Source organism: Amphibalanus amphitrite, unplaced genomic scaffold (assembly GCF_019059575.1).
Source record: "Amphibalanus amphitrite isolate SeventyFive unplaced genomic scaffold, NRLGWU_Aamphi_draft 001188F_arrow, whole genome shotgun sequence".
In the NCBI taxonomy this organism is placed as follows: Eukaryota; Metazoa; Arthropoda; class Thecostraca; order Balanomorpha; family Balanidae; genus Amphibalanus; species Amphibalanus amphitrite.
In genome coordinates, this window is record NW_024882682.1 from 36,616 (window position 1) to 55,144 (window position 18,529).

The window sequence follows — 18,529 nt, forward strand, 5'->3', positions numbered from 1 at the left end:
ATGAATTATTTATAGACCTTGAAAGGTTTTTTGAAAATCTGACCTCAGGTCAAGGTCATGAGCTGACCGGAAAGGGTCATGTTGCATATCAGTCGATCCGTATAGTCAAGCTGAACACATCTGACGTGTTTTCACCGCTCTAGCACGCCTCTATCAAAAGTTATATAAAAAACTACTGGTGACCGTTCATGACCTGAGATGACCTCAGGCCTCAGGGGCACACAGAAAGGTCACAGGTGCATTTTTCCGATTCAGTGTTGTCATGTTTACCTATGAACCGATGTTTGAGAGTGTTTTGAAAGACATTCGTCCAAAAGAGGAGCATTTCAATTTTCTCCCACTGACTTATAATGGAGATGTCGCAAAACTGAGCTGACCTAAGGTCACAACTCACAGATATAAAAAATCCGAGATAAACATTTCATACATACTGTTACTCGTACCAATCGCTGAAAGATTCAAAGTGATCGTTCAGTCGGTGTAGCTAAAGCGAGCCTTTGAACTTTTTCTGAGGTAAGATCACTTGACCTGATCTGGTGACCTGACCTTCAACGACGTAGGTCTGAAATTTTTACATGTACGGAACTGATGTCTAAACAAATGTTCCAAAAACTTCGCAAAAAACCTGAAGGGGGCGTAAAAACGCCCCCCCCCCCCAGCACGACGTGGGTTAAATTATGAATTCATTTCAGTGTTTTAGTCGATAATAATTTCTGATAGTATGACAAAAAGGCATATGAACAATTAGCGCAACCCTATAGCTAATAGCTACGAAGAAACGCACTTAACCTAATTTGACCAAATCTGCACCAAAGCTGACCTAATGTGTACCAAATGTGTACCAGATAGCCGTCGTGAAGACGGCTAGTATCGTGTAGTTATTTTCGGCCAACGTCCTTCCTCATCTCTTCTAGGTCTTGATTTTGGAGCAGCCCATAGCTAACTACATAATACATATGTATGTAGTTATGTAAGTTTGGATGTATGCATTGTCTAATGTTTATGCAGGTAAGTATACTCTATAAGGTCACTGCAGGCACTACATTTTGCGGGTTTCGCTGGATATTGCAGTGCGCTGCTGGTATTTACTTCATAACTTTCACGATGATTAGACAGAGCTATAAGCAACCAAGTCAGTTTCCTTCACCCCAACTTTGTTTATCAGTTGATTAGCTATCCACTCTCTGAGCAGAGCTGAGAAGAAAGCGGCTCGGCTCGTCGTCGGCTCCTCGCTGCTCGGCCATGGCTCGGTTACTCTCGATCTCGACTGGGGCCCGGTATAAAAGCAGTTCGGGGCGAGGCAAGCCGCAGTGTCTGCTTCATAGGCCATCCAGTCGCAATGCGTTTCTCCGGAGCCGTGAGTTGGGCGCGGCTCCTCGAGAGTGGCAGAGTGCTGTTGGGCGAGAGTTGGTTACGAGGGAGTGTCTGAACGAAAGAGTGGTGATCGGTTAGAAGCTTTCGGGGAGTGCCAGGCACTTTATATCAGTGACTGTATTTTCTTATGGTGGTGGTTATGCCACAAGCTGCGAAAGTGATAACTGTGGAATGAGGATACTTTTACTCTACACCCACCGGAAGTGATTAACTTGAAGATCTCTCAATAGGTCGAATGTTTTCTGGTCTCGATCATGAAAAATATTCAATTTGCCATCAGGACACTGGAAGACACGCATATTCCACTGGCCTTTTGACAGTCCAGTAACTGCGCTTTTGCTCTCGTGTTTGTCTTTAGTCACCTGAAAATTACATTCAGAATAAATGTGAAAGTCTCAATCAAAATGGGACCGATAATTAATCTAATCTTCCAGCCTTGATGGCATGAGTTGTGGTATCGGTGACAAAACCTGACATTTCGTCCATACAAGATGACCCGTCGCGTCCTGACCGTGACCTCGTTGACCTGACCTCTGTCCGACAGCTGATCCTGCTGGCTGTGGCCGTGGCCTGTCTGCTGGCCGTGGCTGCTGCCGTACCCCAGGGGTACGGAAAGCCCAAGGAGGGCAGGGTCAAGATCCAGGTGAGCATGTCTCCTTTTTGGTGTGGAACATAATGAAAGGGCTGAGATAAATTATTTTGCATGTGATGAACAGAAGCTAAAGAAGCTGAACTAAAAAGACAAATCGCTTTACCATCACCTAGCTGTGTATCATACACGTTTTTGATTTTATTCAGAAATAATTGAGAAATATTAATGACCTCTTATCCTACTGGCAATACAATAAAATTTAAACATTTCCATTCACTGCTATCGAATGTAGCTGGTAATCCAATCCCTGTTCCATTTCGGTGACCTGCCTCTGTGACTGGCACCTCTAACCCCGCTTGCCCTCAGGCGTACCGCGGCCCCAACCAGCACAAGGTCGGAGATGGCTACCACCAGGAATACTTTGCCCCGTTCGGCTACTACGTCCAGCAGCCGGAGGACGACAAGCCCAAGTACCACTGAGCCGGTCGGAGAGACTCTGCAGCAGCGACGGAGCCCGCTCGCTGTCGCAGAGGTCAGTGTAGCGTCAATGATCGAACGGGATGCTCAGGAACAGGAGGAACGTTCATAACAGCTGACGGTCAAATGGGCTAGTTTTGAGGGATTTGGTACGAAAAGTATTAAGCGGGCAAGAATCATTCGACGAATGGAAATCACTTGAATTTGCGTGATTAGTTGGGTGTAGTCCCGTTGTTCTTATCTCACGCCTAAACGTTTCCGATTTTATCATTTTTATGAAGCTTGATTATAAAATGTTGACGTGCAGTGCATTCGTTTTGTTGCAGAACCAAGCCCACTAGTCTTTTCATCAGCCGGCCGTGGCGGGGTCGGAGTTCCGGTGGCTCTGCCCCTGGCTGACCCCGCTCTGTCCCCTCTGCCGAGGGGCGCCGGCTGACCGGGGCGCGCAGGGGACCGTTATCCCACCGCCCCACCAGTGCCGGCCGCACCACCCAGCGCCGCGCTATTGTTGATCATGTACCCGCATGTTGTTGAATACATATGACGTCACGTGTTGGACCAATGCTAGAACGTTTTAAATGGTTGAACGATAGACGTATTAACACCCCAAAAAATTAAAGGCTCACTTAACAAAAAAATCGCAATGTGCTGTGTTCATAAAGTGTACAATAACAAAAGAGGCAAAAGAAAATGGCAAAAAAAAATTAAAAGATAAAGCCCATCAAAAAAAGAGAAAAAAGAAGGAAAGGAAAAAAAAACGTCCCGTTGTTCGTGTAGATTTAGTTGCGGGCAGCATTCCAAGAGCAAGAAGCTGAGCACCAACCGAAAACCAGCCACCAACCCCGAAATACGCCAACACGGCCGAAAATGCCTCTGGCGGCAGGCCAGGCCAGACGCAAACTGGAACTGGAACCAACAACATCTACTCAACTCGGCGACTAGCGTTGCCTTTTCACACGTTGTGGTCGTGGCCCCGACTCGTAAATGCAGTATTTCGAGTCAGGAAATAGTGTATTCACCCCGCAGCTTGGCCCCCGAGGCCACGAAACGAGAAAGGAAAGACAAATTTTGCAAGGTCGGCAGGAATGATTAGCAGTATTTTGATTAGGCTTTGGTCAGACCAAAGGTCAAGTCACCAGAAGCCATCGAAATACGAATTTTGACTTTTTACAAATCGACTTTAAGCTCATAAATTTGAAGGTGGGGTGGGGCGTAAAATACTTGTAACCCTTGTCAAAATGAGTTTGAGAGCTAAAGATTCTAATTACGATAAAATAAAAATAAAAAATCGAACTATTTGTGTTCACTAATGGCATCTAAACAAAAGAAAATTGTGCGTACTGACAATTTTTGCTATCCCACCAAATCCATTTGATAAAACACTGCTTACCTTTTACCTACTCTCAATCTGAGTCGATTCTTACATGATATCGTGATATTGTCTTTTCCTAAAATCACACAATGCGCTGCTCTGTGAATAATTTTGATCTAATAATGAGCGAAACACTATTATTCGTTGTACAAACTTCATTCGTAAATTACTCGATTCGCTAAGCATCAATAGTGTCGCCCAAGAAAACAGACAGCTACATTCGCTTCAGACCATGGTTCCAAAAAAAAAAACACCAACTTCAAACATGCAAACATATATTACAACATATAAAACAGTGCGTCTCTGGATATGCAAGTACAAATATACGCTTTTGAAATTCTTTTATCACAATTTTGCAACACCTTTTTATGGAGGCCGCTCATTATCCGGCAACTCCGTGTGAATTTAGTGACGTTACGTGACATAACATGACGTGTTTACGTAGTGTGAACAAAAGTGATTCCCAAAGTGTTTGGTCAACATAATGACGACAAAACAAGCTTACATAGTCTTTTTATGTAGACACGTGCTTCAGACGCCATTAACTCACAACTGCGAATCTTTTATCATAATGCCGGCAAGCCAGTGGCTAACACAGTAGCACACTCAAATTTGTAAATATACAGTTGATTCCGATTGTGTTTTCAGGGGTACTTGTTACAAACTGTTGTGTCGTCCTGTTCATGGCCGTATAAAGGCTAAAAGTGCCTACACATTGTAATTCAGTCACTTGCTGCAAAGCAATCCCGTATCAAGAGAACACGCAATATTTCTTTTAGTTTTCAAACAGCTATATATGATGTGCGTGCTGGCAACCAAACAAAGATCGCAGCCTGCATATCTAATGCCATCATCAACGCAACAAGTGTAGCAATATTTTGATATGTATGCGCAAATGGCAGATATCACAAGTATTTTGACGTAGTGTAAAATAAAAACGAAGTAAATAATTTATACATATGCTCCAGCTTTTATTATTAAGGATTTTCTGGCTTTTTCATTGGACAATCTTGAATCTGGAAACGCCCAGTGCCATTAATTACAATAATAATTAATAAGTACCTTAGTAGTAACTTTAAAATTGTTTTTTAACTGTATTGGTGAGCGTTTCAAGATGTCATGTTTTTTGCTCATTTTTACTCGAACATGACCTCAGTTCGACCTCAATAACTCCTGACCCAAGGTGACCTGTGACTTGAAAATTGTGAAGGTGTCAAATTGATGCCCGGAAAGGTACTGAAAATTTGGCGGCGCAGCGTCGCCGTTTTCCTCGTTATTTAAGAAAAACCACAGGGGGCCAAAATGGCCCCCATCAGGGCGTGGGTTAACTATTATGAGTCAGACTCGTTTATCTCAAGGCAGTTAACTATTCCTATTAAAAAACGAATTTCCTTTGCTTCCGTGATAATTATTTTTATGCAATTATTACCATAAGACAATGCATCTATTTTTGAATGCAGGAATTTCCTTTTAAATGTAAAGTTATGATTTTATGTTGAATATCGTTTGCTGACTAAAAAATACCCAAATAAAACACACAGTAGGCCCCATTCCAATAAAAAGATACAACGCACACCAGTTCACATATGAACACTCGTCCATTTAAGTACAATTACATATGGGGTTGCGCTATGTTTGTTTGTTTCCAGTCTCGCAGACATTTCGATCAATTCAGTCGCATCTTAATGACGTCTATGACAGGTGTCTCCGAGCATCAGCATTCATTTTAATTGCGCTATTTACAATGTGTGTACATTTGAAACATGTTTAGCTTAATATTTCGTGCTGTCTAAGAATAAAAAGTGATGCAAAATAGCTGTCCATTTTCTCCAATTGTAAGCAAATCTAGAGATACTGCATCTGTCCATTTTCAAGCATAACTTTCTTCAATGGTCAAACTGCAAACATATCCATCAAACAATAAATAAATATGGATGAACAAAACACAAAAGCGTCACTTAATACATCAGTGGAAAGAAAATGATCGAACCAACGATCCTATAAAGTTCAGTTACACTTCTTTATGGTACAAAACATCACCGATCCTTGTCAAAAGCAAGCTTTCGACGTATTGCCAGTCCGTGCGACGCATTATTTTACGGTTGCATCACTTCGACGCGATACAATGCATGTGTAATGCTTCATGTAGTTCAGCATTCAGAAACGAGTTACTGACTAAACTGAAAACCATTTTATACATACAAGGTGTAAAATGTATTGGTAGGGTATGTTCGTGTCTATCAAGCAATATCAATAGCAGACTGATAGATGATTTTCAAACATAATTCATGTGGTAGGTAAGCCATGTTGAACGATGCAAGTTCGCCGATACATCTTACAAATAACCGATGACCGAGTAGCATACAAAAGTTAGGAAATTAATGCAATCGGCGTCACCCATTGCCTTTGGCGCCCGATCCTCTTTGCAGTGCGGCTGCATGACATACTCTGATAACTGCTAAGGATTCTTTTTCTCTGGTACGGTAAGATGCGACTCTTATGGTGTCGTAAAGTCGGTGTTATGCGCTGGCGGTGGATGCAATTGCGTGTCCAGCTCCTATGCATCAGCAGCAGCATGACGCAGTTTGACACGCCTGCTGCTATTAGTCAGGAAGTGGTGGGAAGTTGCCCTGTCGGCCGTCTTGGGTCGCCGGCGGCGGTGTCACCGTCACTCGTGGGCGCTCATCTCGACGACAGGCGGCTGAGTGATGACGATACGACCGAGCGCGCTCCAAGCCCTCCCATGGAAAGTGCTCACTCGAGCGTGAGAAGCATTTCACTTGACAGTGAGCTGTATGTCGTTCAGATCCCGGTTTCTCTCGGCGAGCGGCGAGCTGCCGATGCGGTCGGCGGGGCGGACCAGTCGGTGTGTCCGTGCTGCCATCTCGGGAGTGAGAGAGATACTTCTGAATCCGGCAGTGGCCGCCGGGTGGCTGCGATCGCCCGTGCCCAGCTCAGGACGTCCGTGAGTGGTGCGGTGCTCTCTCATGTGGCTTAGAGAGCCGGCTGCAACGACACAGAGGGTGACGTCAGACGAGAATGGTTTCAGAGATTGCGTTACGAGATGTGAAAATAAGAAACATCAAGACGACTCGTAATCGTTATTATTGTTGAACAATTCATCTCCTTTGAAAGCGATCATTCTGTCACACTGCAAGGTAACAAATTTATTCCTCTCATGCATTTTGTGCAAGACGTGCATATTAAAAGCTTTTCAAAACGCCACATCGCCAGTCTCTGAGAGAATCACGGGTTAATAACGACTGCCATTGGCCGCCTGGGCAGCTCAGCAACGGTTAGTAGCGAAACACTTTCACCACACTTTTCTATCAGCGCTGCACTTCGATAAAAGGTATGCAAATTTGTCGTGCTTATGACTCAACATTGTTGACACACGTCGTTTTTGTTTTGTTTTGTTGGGTCAGGCCCTTTCGGTCCAATTAGACCATTTCAGAGCCGGAAGGATGATAGGAATTAGGGGGAGACATTGGTCTGGGCAGGCACCCTAGTGAGTCACCGGGGCTAAGCCCATCCCGAAGGACAGGCCGGCCAGCCCCAAGGTACTCACTGCACCCGGCTACGGGGTGCGCTACCTCGGGAGCAGCGGTGCCGCTCCAAGGGAGCAGCCCGCATGAGATAAAGTTGCCTGTCCAGCCCGGAGGGGGGTTGCGGCGTGGAGGAGAAGGATTTCAGTATCCTGAGGATAGAAGCACGGAACGGTGTGACACACGTCGGATGTCAGGTTAGTGTTTCCTGATCCGTTCCAGGTCCTTCTAGAGCGTCCAATGTGTCTTCAACTACTGCCCTGGTCATGCGGTACAGCATACTTACAGGCGTATACCGCTAGCGACATCTAGCGACGATATTGTCAGTCTGACTGTGTCATGCGGCGCAGTATCACATCAAGCGTTTCTTTCGGATAGCATTGCGACTAGGAGCTCACGGACAAAGGGCAGCTAGTTATTACAGTGCCCAGGCTATCGTAGTAGGTATGTAAAGCACAATCACTCTTTATTCATAATAAAGTGCATCCATCATCAGCATTAGTGAACCTGTATTGTTCGGCTACGCCTCACGATTGCGATTTTCTATTGTCTCCCCTCCGACAGGCTTTGTGCCCCATTACAAGAAGGCTCCTACTCCTCCTCATGCCCCATACCGCCCATACCCCCTCACAAATTAAACGCTATATAACCAAAGGTAGTAGGTGTGCAACATGCGTGTGCAGAGTGTTTCTAATGCTTAGTAAATAATCGGATAGTCGGCATTTTACGCTACAACTGCTCATTCCAATGACCAAGAATTGATGGGTGATCGCCGGACGTTACATCAGGTGCAGGATGACGTTGATAGGTAAGAGCCATACGCGCACTTTGGTGAGAAAAAATGAGCATGAGTCTTCAAAAACTTTCCGCTACGTTTTGAATCGCTTAGAAAGTTTCTTGAGGATGCCCAAATCTTTATTTTAGACTTTTCAGGCATTGATGTGCTAAATGATGAATGACATTGCAGTCAGCTAAGAGCTCATGTAGTTTTGTTCAGGCTGTTTTTACAATGCAGCATGAACCAAAGATTATATTTCACTAATTGCCTCCTGGTAATTCCGATGTTACACAGCCTCAAACGATGAATAGAAGATTATATTGTTCATCTCAGATCAATCAACTAAGCAGACTCCCGAACATTTCATGAATCGTGCCGAGTCAGTGCCACCTTGTGTGGAGCTTGTGTCATTGGGCGGCTCCTCGGATGATGGCTGATTCTAGTCAGTCAGTCCTATACGAGCCGTGCGTGTCTGATAGCATGGATGGCTCCTCGAGCGGCACTGGCAGCTGACATTGGCCTTAAATGGACTGTGCTTGGCTCTATTGCGGGGATAGTGACGGAGCGGTGGCTAACATTAACCTTATATGGATCATCTCGGGCTCTCCTGAGGGGTTGGGGACGAAGCGATGGCTAACATTTTCCCAAGGTACATGGACAATGATGGACTCCTCGGATGATATAGCTGATTCTAGTCAGTCAGTCATACACGGTCCGCGCGTGGTAGATGGTAATGTAAGGCACGGCTCCTGGGGTGCGGTGGATGATGCTGGCCCAACATGGGTCGTGTCTGGCTCCACTGAAAAGATGAGGGATGGGTAATTCGTATGAAAAATGACATTCGGTCATACACGGATCGTGCCTGCAGCTCCTGTAAGGGATGGGTAATTGGTATAAAGTGGTGGCTAAAATTGTCTTTATATGGGTCGTGCCTGGCTCTATATACTGGGAGGATAGGGGCGGATTGGTGACTCACAGTGTCCCACATCGGCCGTGCCTGGCTCCTGTAAGGGGATAGGCACGAAGCAGTGGCCGCAACACGCCCAGTTGAATACTTAATGGCGCCTGATGGCACCGGCCCAGCCAACGAGGACCTCAGGAGCACGCGATGGGTCCACAGCTAGACATTGCACGCCGCGCCGGGCCGTGCCATGGAGCCAACGACCTGGAACTGTGAGTCAGCTAGGAACTGAGAATAACGGTCCACAGGGGGACCGGGAGTCGCCCCACGGGCCGATGACACTGGTCCGATAAGTGGTCGACACCACAAGATCATTGGTAAAAAATCATCTTTAGGTGGAGGACGAAAATGAAAAGTCCTGAACAGCCAAACCTAAAGGCCAGATTAAAAATAGAATTGTTTTTGGAGAGGGCAAGCTGCTCTAGGCGCAAGGACATCGGAATGAAAGGCATTGTATTGTATTTTGAGGATTATTTTTTGTTTGTTTTGTTGGGTTAGGCCCTTTCGGTCGACAAAACCATTGCAGAGCCGGAAGGATGATAGGAATTAGGGGGAGACATTGGTCTGGGCAGGCACCCTAGTGAGTCGCCGGGGCTGAGCCCGTCCAGAGGACAGGCCACCCAGCCCCAAGGCACTCACTGCACCCGGCTACGGAGTGCGCTCCCTCGGGAGCAGCGGTGCCGCTCCAAGGGAGCAGCCCGCATGAGATAAAGTTGCCTGTCCAGCCCGGAGGGGGTTGTGGCGTGGAGGAGAAGGATTTCAGTATCCTGAGGATAGAAGCACGGATAGGTGTTTTTTTAGGTGTTTTGAGGATTAAACACCTAACGCTTTTTATACCTTACCTTTTTCGTAAAATGTCTTTCAAATGGACAAAAATAGCAGCCGTCATGTGGAAATTCATTGCTCACCTATTCCAACAAGTGATACTCGGTGTCACACACAGCACCAACAATCGTTATTTATCATAGCCGGTAGTCCATGACATGCAGTACACCCATTATGTGCCCGAGTAATGCACCGCGTCACCTGTAGACTGTTGCCGTGTCCCTGTCGTTCGTGTACCCTGCCCCATAAATACAACCGTCACGCACTGCCGCTGCGTATGCATGGAATCCCGTGTAGGAGCACGGCCGGCCGGCGCGATGGGCGTCGGTGGCATTGCTGCGTGGAGCACCGGCATCTTAATGGCACCGAGGCGGTTGGCACCGGTGGCAGACCCCGTATGTCTGCCAGTGCAGCTAACGAACGGGCGGCCAGGGACGGCACTGACGCTCTCCACCTCCCTCCGCGTCAATATTGAACGGCGGCGGCACAGTGCGCGCCGGCCTGAGTGGGCATTGAGCCGGCCCTGGCGCTGTCGATCGCCTGCCGAGTTACATGCAAAATGCCGCTCCTCATCAATTTGGGAAACTTCAATGCGGCAGCCAGTTGTGCCGACTATTCGGCAGCGTTGAAGGCCGATTGCCACCATCAACGATAAATTGAGCTATTCACTGTTCAAATAGCTGATTGTCATAAAATGATATAAAAGTGTTGACAGTCGTCTGAAATTTAGTCAGCGGTAAAGGAATAGAATCAGCGGTTTCTGAATGCGGTTGGAATAGTTTCGGCGCTGATAACTCTGTTTCATTTTATGTTTCAGCCATGGTGAAATTGAATTTCAGCGCAGCGCAGATAGATAAAATAGAATGCCACTAGGGTTACCCGCGTGCTCCGCAACGCGAAAGAGGGTTATTTTTGACCCGTGGGTATTGGGTTGGTCTGTGTCGATTTGGTTGGTATCCATTTTGTTCGATTGCTTTTTGACGGCCAAAACAAAAAAAGATACATCCCATCGAGGTGCCTATGATTTATAAGTTGTCCGTGCGTAATCCGTCATGCCTTATGTGTCTTATTGCGCCTGAAAGGCGCCGCGTATCGACGTGAAATTTGGCATGCCCAATCTGTGGGCGTGGGCGGCCTTTGTATTAAAATTTGGGCGTGATCGGACCAGGGGTGCGCCGTCGTCACGTGCAAAAGGGCGCTCTCATAGGGAGAGCATGGTGTCGGCGAGAGCGGCGGTCGGCCGAAAATCGGGCCGACACGGCTCGCTTTCCGGCTTGATATCTCGGCAATGGGTGGACGCAGCGAAAAGCGGTTGCCACCAATGGATAGAGGAGAGATGGGCCTAGCGTATTGATATGGTTTCATAGTGTAGCACGCGCCACGTGCAAGACAGCATCCCCGGTTGTGAAAAAATGACCGATTTCGTGCATTGTGACGGGAAAATCGATGCCGCTGGAAAACGGCTTAACGGAATGAAATCGGTGTGGTGCCATTTTGCAGGCAAATATACGTGTAATCAGAGGATAGCAGATAAAAAGCGATGATCCGTACCATTTCCTTAATAATGAAACATTAATTGGAAAATTTATTTCGCGCGGAGCGCGATGTCCTTTACAACATCGAAACGTATTGAAAACGTTAATCAATCGCTATGAAACCTACATATTCGGAAAGAGCATTCTTTTCTGACCAATATCCACCCAAAATATTATCGAAAAGTCAATAAACTTTGGTGAAAATGACTCAAACATACGACCGTGTTTCGTTAACGTTACAGGTATTTTTCGACAAAATCCGATCGATGGCTTATGGCCGGCAGGCCATTCAAATTTTGTTAATAGCTTTCAAAGCATGGGCTGCAATGCACCGCCCGCAAAGGGGAATTCCAAACACTGAAAATAAGCGCCTACCAGTAAACAGCACATTATTGTACTAGGAATAACTCAGCTACTACTGGGCCGATTGCGCTGAAACTTGGACTGTGGGTGGAGGGGACAATAACCTGGCGATGCATCGTCATTTCTGACAGGTAGGGTGGATCGATTGCACGTGCGCACGTGAGGGGTCCGCTTCTACATCTCAAGAACGGCTGGGCCGATTTCGCTCAAATTTTGTTCACTGTTGGGGACAATTTAGAAAGGTGGCTGGCACAAGTCATCTGGAGTCTCAGCTAGCGCGTGCGCACGTGCAGTGGGCCAGTTTGATATCTCAAGAACGGCTGGGCCAATTGCGCTCAAACTTGGTACGTTACTTTAATCGAGTATGAGAAGGGTAACTATGTGTTATTAGTAAGGTAGGGTATGGTTAGGTTAGGGTAGGGTAGGGTGGGTTTGAGTTCGATAAAGGCAAACCATGAGAAAGGCTCTAACAACCCGCAACCAGCACCAGCATACCATGCCGTACAAACAAATATCCAACTCCGACAAAATAAGACAAATAAAAATCAAAAGTTCCCACACCCAAACTAATGCCCCCTCAAACGCATCTATCAAAACGCACAGTTATAGCGCAAAACATGCCATCTAGTTTCGTTAAAAATGACAATGTAATGGTTTGGAACATTTACATTTTTTAAGAATACTGTTGCTTATAATGTAAAAATGAAGACTGAACCTTGGACAGAATTGAATGCTCTTTCCAACGGTGCCATTTTTAACTGCCAAAGATATCAGATTATGGAGCAAAACCATTTTGATAAACAAAGTGGCACAAAATTGACAAACACCATTTTCTCCCGTGATTCGTACCACCTTGATTTGGATCAATCAGCTTTTCACAATTTTTATATGGTAGGCGGTACATTTCTCTGATTCCCGGATGAAAAGTCAACGATAACATTCCGGGTTACTATATTTGTTGAAATAATTCCAGTAAACTGCGCCTGGGACAGCCAGTTGTCTCGAAGGATCATATACCGCTGCCTCATGACAACCTTACGATGCGAGCGAGCTCCCACCTAGCACGTAAGTGTCAGATTTCAGCCAAGCATGCCCGTGTGACCAGCTGAGTCGCGGTTGCGGGCCATGGGAATCCCCATCAGTCGCGCAATGGAGGCAGTCTCGCTTCAATGTCCAATGATGCAGGTTATATTGTGCAGCATCCTGCTTAATTGTGTACAGCTGTTTGTAAATATTATCTCATGTATGTAATGACTGATGATCCAGGTGTCATTGACTTTGTCTCTTTGACTTGTCCTTTTGAGTTTTTGGATTTTGGCTTTTTTTCCTTTGGATTTTTCGTAATTTGACTTTATGTCCTGTTGACCTTTCGTCTTTTGACCTTTGTCCTCTTTACTTTTTGTCCTTTTGACTTTTTGTCCCTTTGATTTTTTTCCTTTTGACTTCTTGGACTTTGACTATATGTCTTTTTGACTTTTTGTCCTTTTGACTTTCTGTCCTTTTGGTTTTTTGGATTTTGACTTTATGACCTGTTCACTTTTTGTCTTTCGACTTTTGTCCTTTTTACTTTTTGGCAATTTGACTTTTTGCCGTTTTTACTTTTTGTCTTTTGACCTTATGTCCATTCGACTTTTTGTCTTTTGACTTCTATGCTAGTTGACTTTTTGTTCATTGACTTTTTGGAAATTTCACTTTTTATCTTTTGACGTTTTATCCTTTTTGACTTTTTGCCTTTTGACCTTCCTCTTTGTTGACCTTTTACCTGTTGACTTTTAAGATTTTTGACTTCTTGCTTTTGACGTAATGTCTGTTGACTAATCATCCTTTTACCTTTTATCATTTGACTTTTTGTCCGGAACCCCATTTCTCTTGCCAACAGGCGTTGTTCCAACTCGCTCTGTTTAACGGTCACCTAAAAATAAAATCAATTCCAAAATCCGCCAAAAACCGCAATTTTCAACAAAAGTGCCCTCCCCGGTGCACGTGGCGCGTGCTATCCTCTGTATCGCACACCATTCAATTGCCCACTCAATTATCTACACGATGCTGTTTTCCCCGTGCCGGTCGGAACCCTGGTCACCAAGATATTGCGCCGGAACCGGACCCGTGTCGGGCAAATTTGGCTGTTTTCGCCCGATTTCGCACGCCGATTTATACATGTAAAGTCTATGACGCGAATTTGCACTTTTTGAGCACGCGCCACGCGCTCCCTATCAATCCGATCGAGCTGAGACCCCTCAAAGGCACGTCGCGCATCCTTGATCTATAAGTTGTGCAAATTTCACCGGGCTAGGTGCAACGGTCTGGCCTGTAGTCCACGCAAAGCACGACCAAGTCGGGACCTCGGTAACGGACAGACGCACCCTCCTCAAATAGTAATATAGATTCTGTATTGGGTCCCATCTCCATCTAATACTGAACGCCGCGCATATACAAGCAGCATGCAGCAGAGCTGCAGCTCAAAAGACGTGTGCTCTTAGCATCATTGCAAATCTCGAGGTGAAAACGTGATTCATCTTCCTGTACAGGAATTTTGCAAAAATCATGCAGTGGGTGAAACTTGTCGGCCATCCGTCTTCCGTAACGAGTTCATGCCGCGACCGGTGGTGACGGCTGTCTCCGCTGAAGGCTCGCTTCCGACTCTCCCGGATATTAAAGCCGCCGAGCTGACACCGCCTGTCACAGCGGCGAGCCACGGACCACGAAACCATGCAACCATGGAACCGCGGAACCAGGGGGAGTTAGGGACCAGAGGACCACGGATATATGAAACCATGGAGCTGCAGTATCGCTTTTAGTTGTTGATACGGAACCACGTCCCCGAGGCAGTGAAAATATTATTGAACCACGTAATCTAGCTAAGCTTGGCTAGTTACAATGCAGTCTCAGGAGCCGCCAGGACCTTTTCAGGGAACCGTCGATCCGGGCACAGCCAGAGCAGTCACAAATAACAACGGGATGCTGTCACTACTCAATGTGCCGTCTACTTCAGCACAGGGTGCTGGGAAAAAGGAATCAATACAACAGCTGGGCAAAAAACACGCGCTCCTTGGCGTGATAGATCGGCGACATTTAACACCGCAAACATTTGTGAGTGTACAAACGTAAAGACCTGAGTCACAGATAACAGTAGTACTACTGTTATCTGTGCCTGAGTCCAAACGGTAAAAATTGCGGACAGAAAAGACACACACCGATTCAGAGTAGTCGAGGGTTGGTGGGGACAGGCTGGTGAGTGAATTCTACATGCAAGGCGTGGGTCGCGGGACCTATAGTAATCGCCCATCCACAAACATGTTCCCACTTTGAAGCCATGTTGACGTTAGTTTGGCTCATGCAGAACATCGAATGACAACACGCCGTAACGACCTTTCTGGAAAGCGACGAACAACGTCGACATTTTGAGCGACACACCACGCGACATCAAAGAACATCGGGGCTTGGGACAGAACTACACGGCACGGCACGGACGGAACGACACGGGACGGCACGGGCCGTGTCAGAGGCGGTGGCCGGACCGGCGGTTACCTGGCGTCAGGTCCTGTCGACTGTCCCGAGCTCAGTGGAAATGGTAGAGACGACGGTGTGCTGGGTTCACTGCAAGTGTGCAAACAGAGTGGAGAGAGTGAGAGAGAAACAGAGCAGAGGTTCGACAAGCCGGCCAACGAGTCGGGACCAGCAGACGAGTAGGGGTGGACACGGACAGGAAACAGCGGCTCTGTTGTCAACAGTGCATCTACATATAGGTAAGTGTAATGTAAATATTCCATAAAATATCAAAATACTCTGACCCGAGTCAAAGCCTCATGAAAAGAAGCTTTGATATTCATGCAGGGTATTTATGTACCGCACTAACATTTGTTACAAAAAAAGTTTCTGGTCCGCTGACAAGTAATTTGCCTATCAACAGAAACATGAAAATGAATGTCCTATCAACGCACCTAACGACAGGGGGAGTTTATTTCGATGCGCCATTACATAACTTTAGTATGTTCTGAATTTGGTCCGGTCTGGGCTGCCCAGTCCCAGTAAAATCCCGTTGGTAGCCGATAGTCCCCAAAGCCTTTAATTGGTCCGCCGCAATGTCAGCTAGCCGACGCTAACCGGGTCGCTCAGCGTTGATACGAGCTGGGGCCTGGGAGGTCCAATTGGACGCCTGCGGGCGGGGCGCGGCAAATTCAGCGGGCAAATATTTACAGAGACGAGCGATTGGAGTCGTTGGAGCTGTCTCTGGGTGTGACGTCACTGGATCACTGTTTGTGACGTCACCAGTATTTGTTTGTGACGTCACCAGGCTTTGTTTACGACGACGCCATAGACTGGGGATGGGGGCGGCCGGCTGCGGCCATTCCATTCACATATATCCGTCCGGACTGGCGTGTTCATAGATTAGATCAGTGAGGCCTGATAGGATGTCTCGGCTGTCTCTCCTCGCGATATATTGAGCGGCTGACAAAGGTTTAGCCTCAGCTGTATAGAAAAGAAACATTTCTTAGAAATCTGAAAGGCGCTCTAGTTACGTGCATGGTACATACCATGAAAAGTGAAGGAAAGGTGAAAAATTCAAACAACTTTGGGAATAGCGAAGCGGGAAATTGCAACACAGCCCTGCCATAAATACCAATTTTGACAAAGGCCAAGGTCGGGAGTTTCTCTCACATTGCAAAGCCCTCACGGACATATTTAGGTTGGCTGAACATACGACCATGACATGCTGAGCTACTACCACAGAGGTTCCATTTGTCTTCATGCTCTGGGAACTAACCCCAAAAGCCAGCCAGCCTGCCAGCCAGCCAGTTATAGGCAACCAGCCAGCCAGCTAGCCAGGGGCTAGCTACTCAGCCAACAGACCGACCAGGTAGCCAGACAACCAGCCAGCTTTACGGTAGGCAGCCTGTCAGCTGGCTATCAAATAGCTATGAGGCAGCCGGCATATGCATAGCTGACCGGCTGACTGACAGGCCGGCTACGAGACACACAGCCAGATACGACCACAAGTCTCTCACCTAGCGCGTCGGCGCCGGCGGCTGCGTGCGACCCCCGTCGGCTGTGGTTGCCGAGCCACACCTGGCTCCTCATCAGTCCTTTGGTGCCCGTGTGTACCCTATCCACACTGTTGGAACGCAGCTGGATGGGAGAGAACGGTCCGCTGCACCGGCGGCCAGCGTTCAGACTGTCCCAATGGCGACTGCCGCCCAGACCCTCGGCCACCCGGTACAGCTTCTGAGAGATGTCCTTACCTGGCCGGTCAGGGCATCGAGTCAGATAGGTAAACACATGACCGGTCGGGCACCGGGTCAGATGCAGAAGCGCATGATGGAACATGGTGTAGATGTTGGAAGGGACAGGAGCACACCACAACACGCAAGATAATCCGGTGTAGGTATACAGTGAGAAGAAGTGACACACCGAAAGCTACGCTTGAACGGCGACAGAGACAGGCTATCACCTCAACAGCACTCGTTCTTAAGAGTAAATCCATACACAAGTGGTGAACACCTGCTCGAAGCTTACTCACCTACAAGGTTATGTATCACAGCATTGAGGAAACTACTGTTTCGCAATATGGGCGTGAGAACACTGGAACTCCACGTCAGATATGTGGAGTCCTCCACAGCAACAATGGACACCTGCAACAACATAAGTGGCTAGTAAATTCGAGCGTATATCAACGACGGCAGCCCTCTGCATTGTAATAACTCCAATCATACACCCGTATTGTTGTCAGTAATCAGAAGAAAAAGAGTTGTAGGTATTTATAGATAGTGGCGCTAGACACAAATAAAAAGCAGCATATACGGCACAGTTGCAGCCTATTGCAAAAAAGGTCCTAGGATTGTCGGTTGGCTGAGGCTGCGGTTGCCTACAGCCATCGCGCAAGGCAAAGAGCATAAGCATATTGCTCGCTATCGCTTACCCTGATGAATTTGAAGTATAGTCAGCATTCCATCATGATGGAATGCTGACTATAGTCGACAGACGATAGTCATCATTAGTTATATTCCATTGTTTCAATAGATAACACAATGCACAAAAAAGCTAAATACGACGAATGTTTCTAGTTAGAGGTCTCTCAGTCATTAGGCACTGCGCGATTTAACCCTCGCCCATGTCGGGGGGGGGGGGGGGGTGCAGCCCCCCTGAGGTTTTTCTTAGCTACACGCCGAACCGTTTCAGATAGCCTGCTCAAATTTTCAGTACCCTTTGGGGCATCCTTTGCGCAACTTTTGGTATTTTTTTGTCAAGGTCATGTCAGGTCACGGAGTTATGACGTCATAAAGGGAACAACCTCCGACCAGATTTACGCTAAATTGGAGATTGGTTCACATTGGTATAAATGCCGACTGACCTGACACACTGATGGATTGTTTTAGAATCACAACTGGGTGATTTGACATTGGCACAATGTCCGTTGACATTTTGAAGGTTACTCAAGGTCAAGGTAAGGTCAGTGACCTCGGTTGACCTGTAATGACTTCTTGCACTTGTATGCCTATTCGGGGTATTTTAATGCCCTGAATTCGAATTTGCTATCCATTTCAGGCATCGTCGGTTGTTTCTTGTAGTTCATTTTGGGTCAGGGTCAGGTCAGTGACGTCACACGCCTGACGTGACCCAATGCACAAATGACCTTGCAGACTTCCGATGCTCCCAACGCATCATGTTTAGAGTTATGACATCGAAATACACACCATACGATAGAGAAT

General features: G+C 46.8%; 2 protein-coding genes across 3 annotated transcripts in view; one reads left to right on the forward strand and one right to left on the reverse strand.

The window, feature by feature from the left end:
* The first annotated feature begins 1,313 nt into the window (after positions 1-1,313).
* On the forward strand, positions 1,314-3,006 carry LOC122370948. 2 transcript variants are annotated; one of them, XM_043346938.1, is made up of 4 exons: positions 1,314-1,357; positions 1,919-2,017; positions 2,333-2,498; positions 2,770-3,006. In XM_043346938.1, exons 1-3 carry the CDS (start codon positions 1,340-1,342, stop codon positions 2,444-2,446), a joined length of 231 nt encoding a protein of 76 aa, XP_043202873.1. In that variant the 5' UTR covers positions 1,314-1,339; the 3' UTR covers positions 2,447-2,498; positions 2,770-3,006. The 2 variants fall into 2 exon arrangements, with proteins under 2 accessions (XP_043202873.1, XP_043202874.1); XM_043346939.1 differs by having other exon boundaries at positions 1,316-1,357; positions 2,751-2,776.
* Positions 3,007-4,079: 1,073 nt separating this feature from the next.
* The window catches only part of LOC122370947 (blood vessel epicardial substance-like), a 47,905-nt gene continuing 33,455 nt past the window's right edge, over positions 4,080-18,529 (reverse strand). The window contains exons 4-7 of the mRNA XM_043346937.1: positions 17,341-17,452; positions 16,829-17,062; positions 15,351-15,419; positions 4,080-6,821 (exon numbers count right to left, since the gene is read on the reverse strand). Of these exons, the coding sequence (XP_043202872.1) occupies positions 15,382-15,419; positions 16,829-17,062; positions 17,341-17,452 (384 nt within the window). The 3' untranslated portion in view covers positions 4,080-6,821; positions 15,351-15,381. The remainder of the gene's footprint in view (positions 6,822-15,350; positions 15,420-16,828; positions 17,063-17,340; positions 17,453-18,529) is intronic.